Here is an 18,426-nt window from a genome sequence, read left to right on the forward strand (position 1 = left end):
ATTTCCTTAGTTCAAGGTCTTAGGAATATCTTTCACATTCCATAGGTAGTGATTTACTTGAGATAAGAGAAATGCTAATAAGGGGACTAAGAATCCAGGTGCTCAGGTCTGAAGGCCATTGTGAGCAGCAGGGCTAATAAAACCTGGCCCTTTCCCATGGGGATTATCAGTGTCAGGCACAACTCACTGGTCTCCCTCTCTCTCATGTGGAGTTTTAAGTGTTTCTTTTTGAAAAAAAAAATTTTGGGGATTGGCAGCTCTGTGGGATGAGGTTGAAGGTGGTCAATGGATCAGGAATTCGCAGGGTGAGGCAGAGGGGATGCTCACCTGGGACCTGTCCTTACAAACCAGGCTAAAAGGGGCACTTGTACATTGTGGACCTGTGAGAGCTCTCAAGGGAAATTTGGAAGAATCAATCATTCTGTCTCAGGAGGGAAACTTGCTCCATTCAGGAGTTTCCTTATTTTATAGGAAGGAAATGTGGGTATGAGGGACTGCTCTGATGGAAAGGCAGAGTCACTAGGAGAAGAATAATGGCGAATAACAGCAATAATTTGCTCAGGGTGCTGCTGGAAAGGGAGATTTCTGCAAAAGTAGGAAAAAAATTCCCCTTTTTATTTCACCCCTGACACATATGGGGAAGGGAATGCTCAGGTTAAGAGGCAACAAAAAACCCAAGCACCAATCTCAAAGAAAAAGCCATAATAATTCAGAAAAAAAAAAGGGGGAGCAGACATGGATTGAATCATACTCTGTAAAAGCGTAAACATTTTGGGACATCTCCCAGTTTTCCATAAACTACTTGACATTTAGCTGGCCTTGTCTCAAGCAGGGTAGTTCATCAAACAAGCCCACAGACTTTCTCGTTCTGTTGCACCAGATTTTGGCTTCTTAACTCCAAGGAGTGATGGAATTTTAATTTATCTGTTGGGGGAAAAAAAATCAGACTGCACCAGAAACCGATGGGAGCACTTCAAGAGGGTGATTCCTAAAAAGAGATCCATGTATTTGCTGTTTAACATGAGGTGCAGTTGTGTGTGAGGCTGTCAAACAAGTGACCAGCACATACTGTGGGCCACAACTTGCTCATGTAATTCTAACATTTGTAACTGGACACTATTTGAATATATGTTCTACTGGTTTATTTTAATTTGAATACTTGCTTAAAATCGCTGCCATGTCTAATATTTGCAGTACAAACCACAGGACAAACTCCTAATGAATTTTAGCAACGTTGGCATTTTCTTTTCTTCTTTGAGTGGTGTGTTAAGGCTGTGGTGTTTAAGGATAGAGAAAAAAAAAAACACCAACCAAAACCAGAAAAGACCCAGAAGGTGGTCTTTTTGCCAGGGAAAATGATTTTTGATTAAGATCTTGATTAAGGACTTTCTGAAGGACAGAGCTTTAAACTTAAAACTCCTGAATAACCCTTAAACCCCCCATCAAAGCAGTTCTGATAATTCATCTTGACCTCAATTTATACATTCAAGTAGTCTCAAAAAATATTCCCCCAAACCAACCCCAAACTTAAAACACACGGAGTTGACTCCAACTGCAGCAAACATAAACATCAGTTTATGGCTTTACATGTCTCAGAAACAGCCAGACCTGACATGAAATATTCACTCTCACCTGATAGTTTTGTGACTTGACCCGTTTTATTTGAACACAGCCAATGCCAACAGACAATACTGACTCCTCCATCAGTGGCAAGGTCCCAGATTCCTGCACAGATTTCACTTCGACCTGAATCCGTCGGGATTGTCCCTGCCCAAAAGAACAATTTGAAATGCTTGGGGGGAAAAAAAAAAAAAAAAAGGAATATAAAGTGCTGAAAGCTTAATTCCAGAGAGACCTCTACTGGCAGCCACTGGCAAGCAACCATTCTATTTTTTTATTTTGGGAAGAACAAAGTGGTGAGTTTTGGAATCCCAATGACCCAGTGTTCAAGAGATCCCCCTTCTGTTGATTTATGTTTACAGGATTTATGTATTTACAGAAAAAAAAGAGAAATAGTTCAGCATTCAGCAACTCCCCCATTTACTTTTCTGGAGGGTTTTTCAAGCACACACTTAAAGGACTTTATTTTTAATACTTCTGAAGGTGGAAAATAGTATCTCTTCCCTAACTTCAAAAGAGGAGTGTAAATAATTTGGTGAGCTACTGGAATTTCAGTGAACTTTTCCTGACTCTGGTCTCCCCGACTGAAAATTCTGACCCACTGATGCTATCAGTGCAGCAAAGCAACTGCTCTGCAGTAAAACCATAAAGAAAAAAAGAAAAAAAAATAATAATGATAAAGAAAATAAAAATCAAAGGAGTTGGCAAGGTCAGAGGTGCAGCCTGTATCTGACTTTTACTAATTCCCTGTGTTCTCTGGGCAATAGCTTATCATTTAAAAATGTTAACCATTCAGTTAAGCATTAACAATTTAATGCATGTAGAATTCCAAGAACAAAGGACTGCTTGGCTGGAAGGATCAAATAAAAGGGAACTCTGGACCTCTTTAAAAAATAATTAAGTTCAGTGCAGACTGGTGTCCTTTCTACCAGGTGCTATCACAGAACAGGGCAAAAAGATTCCAGGGAAGCTTTTGATCACCTTTACAGCTGAATTTTTCACACTGGCACAGGGACTCCACTTTCTTGCACCTTGTATCTGTTTTACACAGTCTCATCTTTTGGACCTGAGCTTGGACAGCTCCTTGGATGTGACCCCTTCCCCACACAAAATACAAGTTTCTGAGCTTTCCACGTGCTTTTTCCCACAGCTGAAACCCTGCCCACGCCACCTTACCTGCCTGAGCTGGAAGATGCCTCCTGTGCTGACATCCTTGGCAGGAGTCACCTCCACTGGGCAATATTCCCCATTCTCATTCAGCTCCAGAATTTGAACCCAGAGTTCCACTTTGCGGGTCACTTCACTCCACCTGCAGAACAAGTCAAATACTGGGGTTTTTTGGGGGTTCTCTTTCCCCAGAGAAAAAAAAAGGAAGGAAAAAAAAAAACCCAAAGCATTAGCCCAGGCTGCAGATTGAAGCAGCAAAGGACCATTTGTGAGTATGTAAGGGTACTTACAAATTTTCCTGATAGGTATTTTAGTCAAACACCAGAATTAAGCCTTTTCTTGATTCTAACACAAACCCCAATCCCACATTTTAAGCTCTGGCCTCAACTCCTGCCACAGAAGCCCAGTGTTGTCAGGGCAATCAGATGTACCCAGGAGAACAGCAGAATGAATTATGACATTGTCTCACAAGCTTTCAAGATTCAGAGCACTCCCCTGAACTTCATCATATCACTGCCTTCTCTCCAACTCTTCCAAGGAGCTTAAATAAGAAATGGCCACTTCTGTAGAACTTCAAAATTTAAAAGGACAGAGGTACTCACTGCTCAGCTACCAAACATAACTCAGTATCTTATGGCATGTTTTCCCATCTTTTCTTTGCCATATATCCCTGACTTTCCTTTTAAACTTCCCCATATACAGCTTAATACTCAACGTGCTCAACACAAGCTGGAAGTAAAAAGAGAAATAACTGCCAATAAATTAAGATGCAGAGCTGCCTTCTAATTGGAGAGGCAAAACAACTCACATTTAAGAAAAATGCTACTACAAGTTTATTTTTGGGACCACAACTGGCTGCCAGCAAACAAGCAACCTCTTCTTTCAGGCTGAATTACCATATTGTTTGCATATTTATTCCAACTGAGACAATAAGCAATACAACTGTTCCAGTGGAAGCATTACAGGGAGGGCATTTCATGGCCAAGAATTAATGGATTCCCGTCGGTCTTCAGTTCAAAATTCGATTCCTTACCCCAAGCCTGTTTCAAAACCAGGCACCTCAGCCAGTGATTTCTCCACAATTCCAACCTAAGGATCCGTTTTCCATATTTACCTGTCACGGAGGCTGCGTGTTTTGGCCTGAATTATTCCCAAATCCCACAGGGCTGGATTTTTGCGGTCACCGCTCTGCTTGTGCCCATAAACCTCAATGGCCAAAGCACCATCATAGAGGTGTTCCATGAAGTCTTCAGAAATATTGACAGAAACTTCCTGTGAGGGACAAATGGGTTGATGACTGTGGCTACACGACTTTAGGCTGTGAGATTTACTGCCTTGACTTTAGTATAAGCACTTAAATAAAGTCACCCTGGTGCCCAAAACACAATTTAGAGGAAAGGAAGAGCTGCCACCTCAGTTTGTAAGATCAGGAGGCAAAGCAAAGGTACATGATTTTCTAAAGATTAAAGTCTATAAAGAGCTGAAAAATGACCACAGGCTGTTCCAAGCCTGGTTCAAAAATAATGAAACCATATGTTCCAATGTTCAGCATCTGAAAATCAAAACTCATCAGAAGGTGTTATATCTATTTCATGAATGATAAGTGGAATAAATTGCTCACTGTAATGAGAAATGATAGAACATGATGAGAAGATCTGGGGTGATTTGGCTGGGATTCATCCAACCCTGACTTTAGATGTCCCTATTAAAGATGCCTCCACTCAGCTGCTCCAAAGGCAACGGGAAGAAATAGCCTGTTCTAACTTCTAACAATCCAACTTCAACATCAGGATAACAGGGATCATGTCCCAGGATTGGGACATTTCTCTCCATTACATCAGTGTAGAGTGATCAGCTCAGTTATAAACATCGAATGGACTTACATGAATATGTCCTCTAATCATACTGAATTTTTACTGTGGGTAAACTTGAACCTAAATCCCTCTGCTGAACAGATGTTTTCCTTTATTAATTCACTTCACCTCTGACTTTTGTCCGGGTGAACAGCGTAGAAGAATCAAACTTAAATGGACTCTGAAGATGTTTAACTCCTTATTAAAAATGGTATTAGTAGGCTACCAACCTCCTGAAATATTACAGTGTGAGCAAAGAGGCAACTAAAAGTGTTACAGAAGCATAAACCTGCTTTGCCTGCCTTAGAGCTTCATTAATAAAACAGGAAATTTAATTACATTGCAGTGATCAAAGACCACCATGCACCGTGGCTCCTTGCTGATGGAAGATTGGGAAGGATCCACCTCAGGTGCAACACTGACAGGCTCCAGCTGATCCCAGAATGTGTATTTGCAGAACACAAAGTTGGAGAGGTGCTGTGGCAAACCTGTAGCTTGAAGTATTTTAATCTAGAAGAGAGATGAGAAACACAGGAAAAGCATTTACTCATCAGGCATGGAATGAAAAATATCTCCTGGTAGGACAATGTTAGTTTGTTCCACTGCAAAGGATAACAAAAAAAAAATTAAAACAGCAAGGCAAAAACTATTAGAAAACAGAATTCCTGCATTGATACTCATTGGAGACAATATTTGAGGGCAGCAGCTGAACACTGTCACTAGATGTCACCAGGCTCATATTTCTTGGGAGTAAAAACTGAAGGGATGAATTTTACAAACACACCGCAACATTTTGTTATTTTTTGACGGTGAAGTGTACACCAAAAACATTGGCACTGAAGAGGAACACAATAAAAATCTCAGATTTCCACCAAAATTGGCTCCTTTATTCTTCAAAAATCCTTGGTTTAAAATACTGCTTGTCTTTATTCCGTGATGCAGGAAACAACACAAAACCAACCCCAACAAGACAAAAGTAGCCTGTCCCCTCTTTTTCAAAACTAAAGCCAAATAGAAACAAAAGGTTTTGAATACTCATTCTGATCTAAACAAGGCCATCAAATTAACCACGTTTTCAATAAACCTCTATTCTCCATTTGTCAAATTAAGATCAAATTAGTTAAGACTTCCATAGTAAGTCAGCACTCAGGATCCTCAGGGGAATGTTTCCTTCCACAATGCCCCATCCATGAAGCTCTGTGGAACGGGATAAAAAAGTACAATTTCTCCCAAATTGTTCATATTGTCCAGAAGTCAGTAAGGTTGGGGATCAATCCCTCCAATTCTTTTGGCCTCTTGCCTTTTTTACCTGTAGCTTGGTCTACCTTGTGTTTTACTACAGCACAGAACTGCTGGTAAATACTTCCTATTAATTTTCTTTTTATTACTAACAGTAATAAACACCCTGTATAAATTTCACAAAATATTTAATATTTAGAGAAAGAAACACTGAGAGAGAATGATTCACAAAACAATGGGAGTTTATCACATTCTGTGACTCCTTTTCAATTAACTATTACAGCCCCAATCCTAGGACACAGATCTGCCATGGCTTCCAAGACTGCAATAAACTTCCTGGGGTGAGATTTTAGCATTTAAACACAGTTAAATAAAAGGACTAAACCCCATCTAATTATCTTGCATTATTTCAGCCTCTCCAGAAACAAAACCAGGTTACAAAGAGACATCCAACAGCCAGAAGAAGCCAATAAGTCCTTTAAGACTTGGGATGGAAAGAGAGAAGGTTGCTCAGAGGGTGGGATAGTGGGATACAGCTGGAACTCACCCTGCAGACAAGTTTTCTCTCCTGAACGTCGTTTTCACTGGAACAGTCAGGACTGTCCTCACCTCCCACCAGCCTGTCGTCGATCTCTCCACTCACTCGAACAACTTCAACGTGGAGGCGACCTGACACCTGGTAAGAGAGGAGTAAAAATTACTTGTGTGCCAGAAAATAGCGACAAGTTCATCCCCTTCTACAACCACTGCTGTTTCTAGTCTGTAAGCAGCCAACATTTTATCAGTTTTTTATTGCATTTGTTGCACCACACGAAGAACTTGCATCGGAGTAAGAATCAAAGAGCCTTTGTTGTAAAAACCATAAAGAAATCAGCAACTGGAGTGACTTTGGGAACAATCTCACCTTCAAACCAGTCTCTAGAGAGTCTGCAAAGTGCACACATGAGGCAGAGCACAGGGGATGTTGTCTGGGATGCTCTGCTGCCTCTGAAGTTGTTCTCACAATATATATTTAAAAACTTACTCTTGATGGCAGCCAGTGAAACCAGTGGAGCTACAGCTCATGCTTGTTCTACTGTTTATCTGAGGCTATTTCACTCAAAAAGATGCTCACAAAGCCTTCTCCTTTCACAGTCACTGTGCTGGGATTCAGAGCAACAGCCAGGTATTATAGGACTTGAGTAATTCCACATTGTTAGCAGAGAGCTTGTGCACACAAAACTGGAAAGTATTTTACCATATACTGATAATAAGGCACACAGGCTGTAATTAAACAGTTGACTAAGGACAGATCATAGGAGAATGACCAACCTCTCCCTTCTGATTGATGATTGGAACTGCATATTGTAGCTTCACATCATAGAACAGGCACTCAAGGAAAACATTGGCTACTCCAATAAGGCTGTGGTTCTCCTGCTCGTCGTAGAACGGGTCAGCTCTCCTGAAGTAAGATCTCATCACCTGCAAGCAAGTTCACAAGGAAACCAAACTTCTCATGAAACACTTCCCAGAGTGTTGCACAACCAGCCTGGTGAAAGAAAAAGGGGCTCAAGCAAGAGGTCAGATTAGATGATTAGATCACAGGAAGAATGGAAAAGAATTTTACTTTGGATAAGGCCCACTCTCAGCAAGTTCCCCTTAACTTTGTCAGATTCCTGAACATTAACTGCTGTTGTGTTACTTACTGCTTCTTATTACGTGCTTTGTTCTGTCACCAAACTATGCATGCAAACAGGCATCAAAGTGACAAGATAAGTGTTAAATGAAATGCTGAAGATCCCTTCAGTACCAGGAAAAGCAAAACCTCAGGAAAACTTAGCTCTTTCCATATTCACTCCTCACCTCCACCCAACCCCCCTCTTGAAAATTTAACAGGGATATTAATTCCATCAGAACGACTGGAGTTGATTTCTACTTACTGGGTTGTCTTCCTCACAGTCTTTCCACTCCTGATAAAGATCCCTCATATCCACCAGTCGATTCTCCAGCTTTTCCAGTGACCAAATCTGTTTGCCTTTCCCTTTCCTTCTCACCTGGATAGCAGGCTCGCTGAGAATTGCACCTCTCTGGGAAACAACGAAAGAGGTATCAGTGAGGCATTTGTGTGTCACAGCAAGGCAAAAACAGTTTAAAACTAACACAAAGTTGAGAATATCTTTGGGAAAAGTCTCTTCTTTCTTTTGTTCTGGCTTGAGCAACCAAATCCGAGCGTGACAGACTCTGAGTTCAGCTGTCACAGTGTATTTGTGTTCAGTTTAACTGGGAATCTAATCACAGCTGCAGGCACTAGTTTCCCTGGATTTTCACCTTGTATAAGTGTTAGAAATGGGAACATTTAAGCATTTCACAAATATCCTCAAGTTACAGCAGGCCTGGAGTTCCAGCTAAAGTTACTACTGCCTGCAACTTTCAATTAGTGCAGACACTTAACCCCCTTCAGCATCCTGTTTCTGGATGTGTCTTCTCCAGAGGGCTGTGAGAAAAACTTCTAAAAAACTTCTTAAACAACTGATAAAAATTATAAACCTGGAGCAAAATCCATGCACTGTACTAACAATGGCCTGAGTATCGCCAAAATACTGACTTGAAGCACAGAAATAACACCAGCTTAGGCAGCCAGGCTGAGACAGGGAAGTCTGGGTTCAGCTCCCTCCTTCCAAAATTTCTAAGATGCTAGAGAACAAATAATCCAAATCCTCTCTGCTCCAGGTGCTCCCTCCACAATGGGGGTGGCAGAATTTTCACAGCTCACTGGGATGATGCAAAGTCAAATGTCCACAAAATGATGGTAAATACTTGAAATAGGTGGTACCCAACCTGCACAGATTTCGTCACTCTGCAACAGAAGCAGGTGTGAAGACCAGTGGAAAGGTCTTGCATTTATCATTTATGGCACATTACAGGATTTTCATGGTCTAAAATAATATAAGGATGTAGCGTGGACCGACAGAGCCATATTTAATGCACGTCATTTAATCTCTCCATCAATAAAATCAAAATAAAAGAAATATGAACAATGAGAGACAAACTTACTAAACAACAATTTAATCCCACGAGGGTGACCTTACCTTACTGTTGGCATTAAGGCTTGAAGCCGGGATCTGGAGGGTCACTTTATACTCCGTCCTCTTGTCCAGTTCCTCTCCAATAAAATTGGCTTCTCTCACGTACAAATTTGCTTTAACAATCTGCTCTCGCAGCTTCCTCAGGCTGTGGGTCAACATTTCTTCTCTGAAAGAAGGGGAGTGGGAGACAGGAAAAATCATGATATTTAAGTACCGAAACTGGGTGCAAAACAAAGGGATGAGGAGCCAACTGGGAGCTTATGGGTGAGGATTAAAGGGAGGGAAGGGACTGGTGACATTATAATGGAGGGAATTCAACCACCCTGGTATCTGTTGGAGGGAAAATGCAACAGGACATAAGCAATCCAGGAGGTTCCTGGAATGTCTTGGTGGTAACTTCTTTCTCCAAATGACAGAGGAGCCAAGGAGGAGAGTTGACCTGCTGGACACTGTTCTCATCAGCAAGGAGAGGCTGGTGAGGAATGCGAAGCTCAAGGGCAGCCTGGGCTGCAGTGACCATGAAATGGTGGGAATTCCAGATCCTTAGGCAAGCTCATGAACCTAGGAGAGAAAACTTTGCTCTCTTCAGGGATCTGCTTGGTAGAATCACATGGGATAACACCCTGGAGGGAAGAGGGGCCCAAGGAAGCTGGTTGATATTCAAGGATTGTCTCCTCCAAGCTTAGGAGCGATGCAGCCCGAGGAAGAGGCAGTCAGGCTAAAAATGCCAGGAGGTCTGTGCAGATGAACAAGGAGCTTCTGGACCAACTCAAACAGAAAATGAATTCCACAGAGGGTGAAAGCAAGGACAAGCAGCCTGGGAGGAATAAAGAGAACCCATCAGAGCAGACAGGAATCAGGTTAGGAAAGCTGAAGTCTTGACAGAATTAGACCTGGCCAGGGATGTCAAGGACAAGAAAAGGAAGACTAAGGAAAATGTGGGACCTCTTGGAAAGAAACAGGAGACCTGGTTACCCAGGACATGGAGAAGGCTCAGGTACTCAACAGTACCAGTGCCTTGGTCTTCACCATCAGTCGTGTTCCATCCAAGTTATAGAAGGCGAATGCAGGGATTGGGAGGATGAGGAACCATCCACAGCAGGAGAAGATCAGGTTTGAGACCACCTAAGGAACATAAAGGAGGACAAATCCATGGGAGCTGATGAAATCCACGTATGGATTGTGAGGGAACTGATAGATTTAGTGGCTAAGACACTGTCCATCATATTTGAGAAGCTGCAGCAGTCTGGTGAAGTTCCCACTGACTGGAAAAGGGGAAACAGAATTCCTGATTTTAAAAAGGGAAATAAGGAAGACCCAGAGACCTGCAGGCTGGCCAATCCTCCTGGAAGCTGTGCTAAGGCACATGGAAGATAAGGAGGTGACTGGTGACAGCCAGTGTGGCTTCACTAAGGGCAAATCATGCCTGACAAATGTGGTGGCCCTGTACAATGGGAATACTGAGGTGAGGGATGAGAGAAGAGCAACTGATATCAACCACCTGAACTTGTGCAAAGCACTGGACACTGTCCTGCACAACACACCAGTCTCCAGCTCTGAGACTCTCAACATCAGGAGGACATGGAGACGCTGGAGTGAGTCCAGAGGAGACCATGGAGATGCTCCAAGGGCTGGAAACCCTATTCTCTGGAACCAGGCTGAGAGAGCTGGGGGTGATCACCAGGGGAAGAGGATACAGGGAGACCTTAGAGTCCCTTCCAGAGCCTAAAGGGGCTCCAGGAGAGCTGGAGAGGGACTTTGGACAAGGGATGGTGGGACATGACAAGGGGGAATGTGTTCCCACTGAAACAGGACAGGGTTAGATGGGATAATGGGAAGGAATCCTTCTCTGTGAGGGTGGTGAGGCCCTGGTACAGGTTGCCCAGAGAAGCTGTCCAAGGCCAGGTTGGATGGGGCTTGAAACAACCTGGGATAGTGGAAGGTGTCCCTGCCTGTGGCAGGGGATGGAATGGATGAGCTTTCAGGTCCTTTCCAACCCAAACCATTCTGTGACTTTTAACACAAAAATCAAGTGAACTAAATTTCTTTTGGAAAAAAGAATTATCACTATGAATTTAGCAGTATTAAAATTAGGATACTGCTGGCTTTGGAGGCTTCTCCATGCATCTGCTGAACAGCCAGCTATTGTGTGGCTCATTCCAGAGCCTTCCCACCACAGCTGTGGATGTTCCATCTTACAGAGAAAGGTTTATTCAGACAACATGACCCACTTGCTCACTGGCCCTCCTGGCAAGTCTGAGAGAGAGAGTCAACTGTGCAGCACAGAAATTTGGAACCACAGAATATTCCAGCCACACACCTTGTTAGACTGTCTCAAACATTTTCTACTTCAAAAGTTGCTTTGCTAGCCCTTTATATTAGATTTGTATTTTCTCATGACAATCTCTTTTTTATACTCATTGATTTAGGGTACCTTTCATCTTCCTTCCACTGCTGCTCTTTTTGCCAGCAATACTGGAAAAAAACACAGAGGGGCTGAAGTAAATAACATCAGGAGGAGGCAGAGAGGACAGTGAGCCCTCTGTGGTTGTTAAACTGTTTTGGCAATGCTCTTGTTTAAAATTCTTTGTATCATCCTCTTACTCCCTTTTCTTTCTGCACTCCTGTGGTTGCCAGGTCAGACAGACCCAAGCCAAGAGGAAAAACAACCTTCCAGCAGCTGAGTCACGACCCACAGAAGAACAAACTCATATGGGAGTCTCAAAACTTCTTCCAATCACCTCGTCTTTAGTCAAATTTGTTGCTGAACAGGATAGAGTTTGTCCTTAATCACAAAGCAGGAACTCATTCTTTCTCAGCTTTTCCACCATTATAAATCTGATTATTCCGGAGGTGTTGGAGCTGCTCAAGTGGAAGGTGTCCCTGCTCATGGCAGGGGGTTGGAATGAGATGAGCTTTAAGGTGCTAAAACCTTCCAAAATTCAGCAGCACTGGAGAACTCTGCCCCAGCACCGCTGGCTGGTGGGATGTGCTGACCCACCTCTCCTCTGCCCACTGCCTCAGGCGCTGCTGGGCGCTGGGAGAGTGGAAGGAGAAGCGCTCCATGCTGCGGAAATGCTGCTTCTCCGGCGACAGCCGCCTCCGCAGCTGCTCCAGCTCGTGCTCGTACATCAGCCTCTGCCTCTCCAGAGCAGATCTCTTCTCCTCCTCGTGCTGCTGCTCCAGGCTCTGCAGGATGGACTGCATGGGATCTAAGCAGGAACGGGAAAGGAAGAAGGTGGCACAGTGAAATCCGTGTCAGGGAGCGCCCTTGGGATGCGTGATGGAATCACGGTTATCACAGAGGAAGAGATTATGTTTTTGTTGTAACTTATGTTAAAATGTTTAAAATATTTCTATGTTTTACTTCTAGTTAAAAATTTAATAGATAGCATTTATTTTATATATTAACATATACTACAACTATTATATATTATATATTTCTTATATATGTCTTATATATGTTATATTTTATATATTAGCAGTTTCTTATATATATGTATATCTTTTACATATAGCTGTATTTCTTATATATATTTATATTTTACACACAGTTATATATTTTTATATAGCATTAATATATATTTGTTTTATATATTAATGTATATTATATATTTTTATATATTATTTCTTATCTATTGAAATTTTATTTATTATATTTTCTTATATATTTACATATTTTACATATAGTTATATTTCTTGTACATATTTATATTTTTACATATAGTATTAATATTTATTTATTATATATGTTTTATATAACATATATTTCTTATCTATTATCTTTTATTATATTTTTCTTATATATTTGTCTATTTTATAGTACATTTCTTATCTACATTTATATATTTTACAAAAATTCTATATTTAATATATTTATTTTATACATTAACACACATACGACATGTATTATATATTTTATATATTTCTTACCTATATTTATATATCTTTATAGATTATATATTTCTTCTACATATCTATAAATTTATAGATTTACATATTGATATGTAAAACATAATAAAATGCATTTTTTAATTTACTCATTTAATGTTTACATAGTTACATGTTAATACGTAAAGTACAATAAAATGTGGTTTATTTATATTTAAATGTATTTTAAAAAAATATTTTAAAAATGTTGCTGAACTACGGAGCAAAACAAACATCTACAGAACACACTGGACAGATGATTTAAGAGAATTAAGAAAAGGGACAGACCAAGCTGGGAAAAAATCCTTCCTCCTGTTTCCCAAAATAAGGCCATTCTGAGACAGCTACATAAGACCACAAAAATTAAAGAACATCCTTTCAGAGACAGAAACCCCTGCACTTAATGCCTGAGTGAGACAGAACGCAAGAAAAATAAACAAGCAAGTGAAAACCCTTTGATTTGAGGCTGCAGCTCCACCAGTATTCCAGCTCTGGCTTTTCCCTCAACAAGAACTGCCAAAGAAAACAGGCTGCCACGGATATTTTTCCCCCTCAAGCACCAAAATGGTTGCAACGAGTCATTCACAAGGAAAATTCTCCACCGGGAAGTTATGAGGGCAAAAGCCTGTGGCTGAGAGTCCCTGGAGATGGAACCTCATACTCGGTTCATTTTCCCAATAGTTTCTGGTGCTCCTTACCATTACTACCCAGGGCCTTCATCGTGACTTCCATCTGGGCATATTCATAGCTGAAGTTAATCTCACTGGACACCTCACTGGAATTGTCTCCATCTACGTCCAGCTGCTCCACACTGTTACTGCACTTCATGGAGTTGTCCCGCTCCTCATCCTCGTGGTCTGCCTTCTTTTTCTTCTTCGGCAAATTCAGCCTTCAGATAAGAGGGAAATTGTTCAAGAACCATTAATTGCTCGACTCTGAAACACGGGGCTGCTTTCAAAGATTACAAAAAAATTAAGTGGATCGAGCAAATCAGTAGATTCTTCCCTTTTCAGAATGTGTTGATCTCCAGTGAGTGTAGTTTGAGAGTGGAAGCCAAACTAACTAATCCATTCTGTACTCTAATATATTAGCAACTATACATCGTTTCAGTTGTTCCACATCCAAACAACATAGAGGCAATAATGAACTGATATCTCACTTTTTATGTGGATTCTCCTTTCAAGCACAAAAGAAAACAACGAAGTTTTAGGTTACTACTTTAAATCCACTGATCTTTTAGGTATTTCAGAGGGTTGGTGCAAACATACAACTCTTTTAATATCTTTTGTACCTGAAGAAGTGGTTGTTTCCCCACAGGATTCTGTCTCCATGATGGAGCTGGATCGGACACACGACAGCAGAACCGTTTACAAATGTCCTGTGAAAAGGAAAAAAAAAATCTAAAGCAAATGCATCTATATAAGACTTAATTTTGTCCCCTCCCTACAGTATTTTCTTTAATGGAACCAGTAAGGGTAGGAGAACAGGTTTATGCCTTGCAAACAGACAAAATATCCCCAGGAACTTCACTGATCTACCGAGTTTCATACACTCCTCAAACTCAGCTTCTTTTGATCTCTTCAGCTTATGAATTTTGGTATATTTAGACAGATATTATGACACTATGTCTGGGGAGTAAAATTAGAGCTTAAAAATGAAGGGCCTGAAAAAAAAAAAAGTCACTAGAAAGAAACACCTTCACACTACTTTGAAATAGAGACACAAAGCAGAAATTTTTGAATAAGATGTCAGACACCTTTGCTATATAAATAGCTTAAAGACTAATAAAAACTTAGCTTAAAAACTAATAAAAATAATCAGAAACTACTTTTGTTTCAGAGTCAGATTAAGTTTGAAAATAGGATTGTAGGATGACCCAAATTTGAAGGGAATCTCAGGGTGCCATCCACTCCAATCTGCTCCAAGCAGGATCAGCTACAGCTCAGGGTAAATGTGAGAAGGGTGAATTTTGTGAGTTACCGAGAAATTATTGGAGATGCTGACACTGCATGTCATTTTGTGATCAATTTGAATATACCATCTGCTTCTCAAGTAGTGCTACTTAATCAAATAAAGCAACAAATGCTTCAGCAGCTTTTTGCATATCAACAGATTTCCTAGAAAATTAATTCAAATTTTGATGGAGTTACATCTCCGCAGCTGCAAATCAGGGAGTATCTACTTGTTGGAAGCACATGCAATTTACTCATCCGCTCTTTGAAAACTCTGGCTACAAACACCATCTCTGAGAGAAATCTCATTAGAATGAAACACATGAATTGAGAACTGAGAGAAGAGGCAGGTGACAATTAAAATGTAAAATCAGGATACAAGAAGCAGAATTTTCTTGCTTCGGGACAGATAAAAAAGTTAATTTTCCAAGTATCTTTTCGCACCTCTAATCATAATATACTAACTATACTAAATAAAATGACAATTATTATACAACTGGAGCTATGTTTTTTAACTTTACCTGGTATTTTTTTGAGGGGTTAACATAACCTGGCCTTCCGGGGTGATGTCTATGATGCAGTGCTCAGGAAGAATTCCCATTCCACACAGCTGGATATCCTGGGAGTTGTCTGAGCCTATTAACGTGTGCTCCTGGGGAAAAATTAATTCAGACATTAGCAATGGATGGCAAAAATTCATCAGTTCTATCTCCTTCTGGATGTATCTTGTCATCTAGTTCCAAAATTGGACAGCTCTTTAATACTTCCCTTAGAAGAAAAAAGAAGGAAGCACTGGAAGCAAATCAGTGCTTTGTCTTACAGTAGCAAGCAAGGAGCACTCAGGAAAAGTTTACAGGCAACAGTTAAATCCAAAAATGAAGAGGTTTTTATAATTTAATTGTGGAATTCGGTGCCTTGGGATGTTGTAGAAGCCAAAGGTATAGAGAATTGCTAAGAGGAATTAAGAGAAGTTCACAGATTCACGGCTAGTGCATCAGCAACAGCTTAGGAAAGAAACTCCTGAAGTACTTGAGGCATGAGGGATTTGGCAGACAAAGGATCACTCCACACACAGAATCAGAGAACAATTTAGGTTGGAAAAGACCTTTAACATCAAGCCCCAGCTGTTCCCCCAGCACTGCCAAGGCCACCACTAACCCACATCCCCCAAATGCCACATCCATGTGGCTTTTAATCCCTCCAGGGATGGGGACTCCACCACTGCCCTGAGCAGCTGTGCCAGGGCTGGACAATCCTTCTGGGGCTGAAATTTCTTTTTTAGGCATCTCCAAGTAACTTTTAGGGAACAGATATAAGAGACAGGTCAGTTCAAGTGGTACCTCAGTAGTTGTCAGGCCCAGTGCTTACACAGCTCAGCATTAAAGGGAATGTGGGCAGCAGACTCTGAGTTTAATCTCAGGATTTTAGGAAAACCAGGCCTAAACCTGAGACTTTCCTGCTGGTACTGGTGGGCCAAGGTCTGTTTTCTGAGCAGGCTTTGCCTTTGGAAGGTCTTATTCCCAGTGACCAGTGGGAGAACTGGGCTCTGCCTCAACATCTGCCACTGTCCAGGCTGAATTAGCAGCTGAGTCCCACTCTGGACATGCATGGACAAGGCATCTGGGAAAGATTCCACCCTTCTCCCAAAACCTCAGCTCTGTTGTCCTTTTTAAATTTTTTTTTGTTAGCAGCTACAACGTTGAAAAAGTTCTTTCCCTCGTTTTTATTAAGATATCACAGAGCCATGATGACTGATCTCAAAAAAAGATCAGGTAATTCCTAAGACTGACTAAACCAAAACCATCTTTCAGCCTAATTGCTGATTTTGTGGCTCTTTTGAGAGATACTACAGACCACTTCAAAGGGAAGAGAATGATCTAATGTGAAGCTCAAACTGCTGATTTTCACTGCTAAATTTTTAGAACTTTCACTCCAAAATGTGACTTAAAAATGGTTGTACCTCATTTCTCCTTCTGAGTCCCACACCTATAATTTGTAAAAGCCAAAATAAACCACCCAAATGTTTCAGCACAGAGCCAAAAAGTCACGTGTTTCATGTTTAATATCAGAAACAGGAGCTGCACATCAACAGAAGTGTTGAGGCAGAACAGAGCTTGATTTTTACTCCTGGCAAGCTGCATGAAGAGGATTAAAAAGGCATTTTATAAACTGAAGACAGCACTCAGAATTTGGACTACAAATGCAGAAGATGATTACTGATATGCCCAATCCCTGTACAAAACAATTTTATTGAAAAAAGCTTGTGGAAGGTGGCATAAAAAAACCCAATCAACAAAAACACCCACATCCCAAAACAGGAGACAGTTTCTCAAAAAAGAACACGACTAGATTTCTTCCAAAAAAACCCCAGACAGAAACAAAACAACAACATAAATTCCTAAACTTTCCTCTGCCATGAAGAATTAAACTTGAAATAAAAAGGTTGTATTCATATTAATTTGAATATAGACATATTTTTAATATCTTTACATATACTGTTTTTATAAAACTCTCTAAATACACCTCTGCCAATGGCATTAGAGGCCCACCTCTACCATTAAAAAATACATTTAAAATATTATTATAGTAAGTATTATTTATATCATCTTTCTAATAAATGCATATACTTACCTTTAAATAGTACACCAGAAGTTCATTGAGAGCTGGATCTGCATTCAAATTAACCAGGAAGCACTTATTATCCCCAACTTTTATTCCAGAAGACTGAAGGGATATGCCAAGGCTTTCCAGCTGCTTCTGACGCTCCTGCAAGAAAGCAGCCATCAAAATTGAGCTGACTGATGCACAGCCCTTCGGAATTCCATTCCCACCTCTCAGAGCAACAGGATAAAAACGATGGATTGATGCTTCTATGACAGGTAGGTCTTTCTTCTGAGGTAGGTTAGACACAAAAGCCTCATTTCTACCAAGATTTAATCAGGATTATCCATAATTTCTGCTGTCCTTCCACCTCTGCTCCGTGCTGGGGTCTCACACAGTCCCATATTCCCAGTGGAAAAGGAAAGCAGTTGAGAGAGCAACACACTGCAGCTCTGTGGAGCTTCTCCATGACCTCACTGGGACAGCAAAATGCTACCACAAAGCCATCTCTAGAGCCCTTTATTTTCTCTTTGGAGCTAAAAAGCAACAAGTTAAGTTAAATCCCTGCCAAGGCAAGCTCCATGTCTGTCTTTTGTTCCAGAGTAATCAAAATGACAAAAAAAACTGGCAACCTGCTATTTAAGTAATGCAAAGAACACTTCCTGCTGAACAAGAATAGCAGCGTTTTGGATGGTGTTTTGTTCTCCTCAATGGACTTCATAGAAATGCACAACAAAGCATCACTGTGCAAAAATGTCCATCTTTCAAAGGGAAGTGTTTGGGTGAGACCAGAGCAGTGAAAGAGGAACATTAAACGTTTCTGACTTAGGAACAGAAAGGGATTCTTCTACAAAAAAAAAACCACATTGGGATAGAAACCTAGAGGATTGTTCCCAGGATCAGACAGAAACTGAAGTGAGACTCACTGTCCACAAAAAAATTAGAAGTAAATAAGGGAGGCTTCTCACAGGATTACTAAGGGGAAGTAGAAACAGGAGA

At 40.8% G+C, this 18,426-nt stretch overlaps 1 protein-coding gene across 2 annotated transcripts in view; it reads right to left on the minus strand.

Moving 5' to 3' along the window:
* The window catches only part of KIF13B (kinesin family member 13B), a 127,029-nt gene that overhangs the window by 36,761 nt on the left and 71,842 nt on the right, over window positions 1-18,426 (minus strand). For both annotated transcript variants that reach the window (XM_027904446.1, XM_027904447.1), the window contains exons 13-25: window positions 17,458-17,592; window positions 15,348-15,478; window positions 14,166-14,252; window positions 13,573-13,763; window positions 11,946-12,156; window positions 8,948-9,110; window positions 7,799-7,945; window positions 7,191-7,340; window positions 6,427-6,555; window positions 4,980-5,150; window positions 3,902-4,059; window positions 2,797-2,929; window positions 1,633-1,767 (exon numbers count right to left, since the gene is read on the minus strand). In XM_027904446.1, the coding sequence (XP_027760247.1) occupies window positions 1,633-1,767; window positions 2,797-2,929; window positions 3,902-4,059; window positions 4,980-5,150; window positions 6,427-6,555; window positions 7,191-7,340; window positions 7,799-7,945; window positions 8,948-9,110; window positions 11,946-12,156; window positions 13,573-13,763; window positions 14,166-14,252; window positions 15,348-15,478; window positions 17,458-17,592 (1,941 nt within the window). The remainder of the gene's footprint in view (window positions 1-1,632; window positions 1,768-2,796; window positions 2,930-3,901; window positions 4,060-4,979; window positions 5,151-6,426; window positions 6,556-7,190; window positions 7,341-7,798; window positions 7,946-8,947; window positions 9,111-11,945; window positions 12,157-13,572; window positions 13,764-14,165; window positions 14,253-15,347; window positions 15,479-17,457; window positions 17,593-18,426) is intronic.

This window comes from Empidonax traillii, unplaced genomic scaffold, assembly GCF_003031625.1.
Source record: "Empidonax traillii isolate 1590-97213 ecotype Southwest subspecies unplaced genomic scaffold, ASM303162v1 scaffold1060:size1239554, whole genome shotgun sequence".
Taxonomy (NCBI): domain Eukaryota; kingdom Metazoa; phylum Chordata; class Aves; order Passeriformes; family Tyrannidae; genus Empidonax; species Empidonax traillii.